Source organism: Cyprinodon variegatus, unplaced genomic scaffold, assembly GCF_000732505.1.
Source record: "Cyprinodon variegatus isolate N-32 unplaced genomic scaffold, C_variegatus-1.0 Scaffold270, whole genome shotgun sequence".
Lineage (NCBI taxonomy): Eukaryota > Metazoa > Chordata > Actinopteri > Cyprinodontiformes > Cyprinodontidae > Cyprinodon > Cyprinodon variegatus.
Window position 1 is genome coordinate 660,978 of NW_015150723.1, and position 2,698 is coordinate 663,675.

The window sequence follows — 2,698 nt, forward strand, 5'->3', positions numbered from 1 at the left end:
CTTGTCTCTCCCTGGCTCCTAGAGTTTGGTTTCCCCTGATGTCTCCTTGGTTCTGGTTTGTTGTTATTTTTGTTGGATCTTTGATTCCTGCCTCCATACCTGTAAACCTCATTAAACCCACCAAAATTCACCTCTGCCAACTTGCCTCTGCTTTTGGGACATCAATCCAACACCAAATCGTGACATTTACTATACGGTGTTCTCATCCAAATGGAAACCCACATGGAGCAGATTTAAAGAGAACTTCTCAGTCTTAATAAATAATGCATTGATTGCGAAAAGCAGCCAATGCAGTGCCAGAAATACCAGCTGTAACTTCAAATGCAGGGCCCCCTTGATCGCCCCTGCCTACAAATACATATCCATAGTTTAAATACACAAAAGACTAAATTATCATGGCAAATAAAGCTGCTAGGGTATTGTGACAGCTGTTATTGTAAGATATGGAGATGGAAGATGTCCTTTGGCATTCAGTTCCCCCATCTATGTAACATTATTTCAAAAATAGAATAGCTGAAGGTGGCAGCAGATAAAATCTGATTCTTAGGCAGAAAAGAAAATATCTAGCAAAATATATATATATTGAAAGACATTGCATCTTTAATCTTACAATGTTCCTTTTTTCAATCCAGAGTGAAGAAGATTTTGCAGAACCACAACTCCAGCACACCGCTCTTCCTCTACTTGTCCCTCCAGGCTGCACATACCCCCCTACAGGCACCAGACCTTTTCTTGCACCACTATAAAACACACAGCAATCGTCAAAGGCGTCACTATGCAGCCATGCTAAGCTGCTTGGATGACGGGGTAGCACAGATGGTAAAAGAGATGAAGGCTAGTGGGCTTTATCAAAACTCTGTGCTGATCTACTCATCTGATAATGGAGGACAGCCGCTATCAGGCGGAAGCAACTGGCCACTTAGAGGAGGGAAAGGGACTTACTGGGAGGGCGGCATCAGGGCTGTCGGGTTTGTCCATAGTCCCCTTCTAAAGAGGAAAGGAATTGTTAGTAAAGCACTGATCCATGTTTCTGACTGGTATCCTACATTGCTTAGGCTTGCAGGGGACCTGCAATCCTACCATGATCTAGATGGCCATAACGTCTGGGGAAGCATCAATGAGGGCTTACCCTGCCCTCGTAAGGAAATCCTTTTCAACATCGATCCTGTGTCAAGGAAACCTGGGGAGCCATATGACAAAGCAGTGGTACTCAATGGGTTCGGGATTTGGGACACCGCTGTAAGAGCCGCACTAAGAGTGGGTGACTGGAAGTTATTGACAGGAAATGTGGGTGATGGAGACTGGATACCACCACAGGCTCTTCCCGCCGGCCGAGAACGGTGGCAGAAATTGGAGAAGCAACGTAATAGGCTGGGGAAGTCAGTGTGGCTGTTTAACATCAGTGCGGACCCGTACGAGAGGTTTGACCTTGCTGAGATTCGACCAAGGGTGGTAAAACATCTATTGCTCAGGCTGGCAGAGTATAACCACACAGCTGTAATGGCAAAGAACCCACCAGATGATCCAATGGCTGATCCAGAACTACATGGTGGAGTGTGGAGTCCCTGGCTGGGCCAAGAGGGCTGGAAAGAAGATACAAGGGTTGAAGAAGGCAAAAAGGAAAAGACTGTAAAGTTTAAACATTGTAAATTATGCAAATTAAAAGCCCTCTTCAAAAAAGTGGGGTCACGTCTTGAAAGAAAAAACATTTTCTAAATGTTCTCTCAGGTTCATAAATGTTATGCCTAGCAAAAGGAATTTACACAAACTGAACTTTTTCACATTTATTCACATGTAAACCACCAACCTAACCAGTTCATTCTAGTTTTATGAGGTAATTTTGGTCAAAGTTACAATTACCATTCAGCAAACCTAAAATAATAAACAGTTTAAGATTTTTCACAGTAATGAAAAGTTTGCTGTATATTTACTTTACTGTACATATAACCACCGTGACAATTTGTGGGGGAAAAAACTGGCTAATAGCACATACATAATGTTTGTACTAAATAATTTAAAACATGTAAAAATTAAGTGTAAACAAAACACTCATAATTGAACATTAAAAACAAAATAAAAAATAAATATCCCCTTTAGAGACCAATAAAAACCAATCATAACATGACAAGCATAACATATTAAGCACCCTTGCAGAAAAAATGTAAATAAAAAATCTTGGCAGAGACATATGTAGCCTATATAGAGATGTAGCAAGTAATATACCTAAAGTGCAGCAGGTGCCAGAGTAGTCTATGAAATCTTTTGATGCTCTGTTTAGTTGCATTAGTGTGGTTTGTGTTTGTCTGTGAAGGTGTGTGTTTCTAGGTGTGTATAAAGGCATGATGCAGGGATAGGTGTTTAACTCTACAGGCGCCATTACCTTCACAGATGATATTAAAATAAAAATGTATTAATTTTCCTTAGGAAGTAATAAAATGTATTCTGCTCAATCAGGTTGTATTTGTTTTTATTAAGAATTTGTAAAGTGTCACTGAAGATTCAATGGTGTATAATTTCAAGAAAAAGAAAAGCACAAATTGATCCCACATTGGACTCTGGCCAATTCTAGGGGCAAAACTAGTAGTAAAAAACAGACAAAAAAATTATTATTAGCTGTACTGGCACAGTCTCGGTTTTGTTATGTTTATTTAGAGTATTCAGTTTTACTTTGCTTCTTGTTTTAGTGTTTAATTATTAT

General features: G+C 39.8%; 1 protein-coding gene across 1 annotated transcript in view; it reads left to right on the forward strand.

The window, feature by feature from the left end:
- LOC107089890 (arylsulfatase I-like) overlaps window positions 1-1,866 on the forward strand; it is a 3,372-nt gene extending 1,506 nt beyond the window's left edge. The window contains exon 2 of the mRNA XM_015382920.1: window positions 633-1,866. Coding sequence (XP_015238406.1) covers window positions 633-1,716 — 1,084 coding nt within the window. The 3' untranslated portion in view covers window positions 1,717-1,866. The remainder of the gene's footprint in view (window positions 1-632) is intronic.
- Window positions 1,867-2,698: the final 832 nt, after the last annotated feature.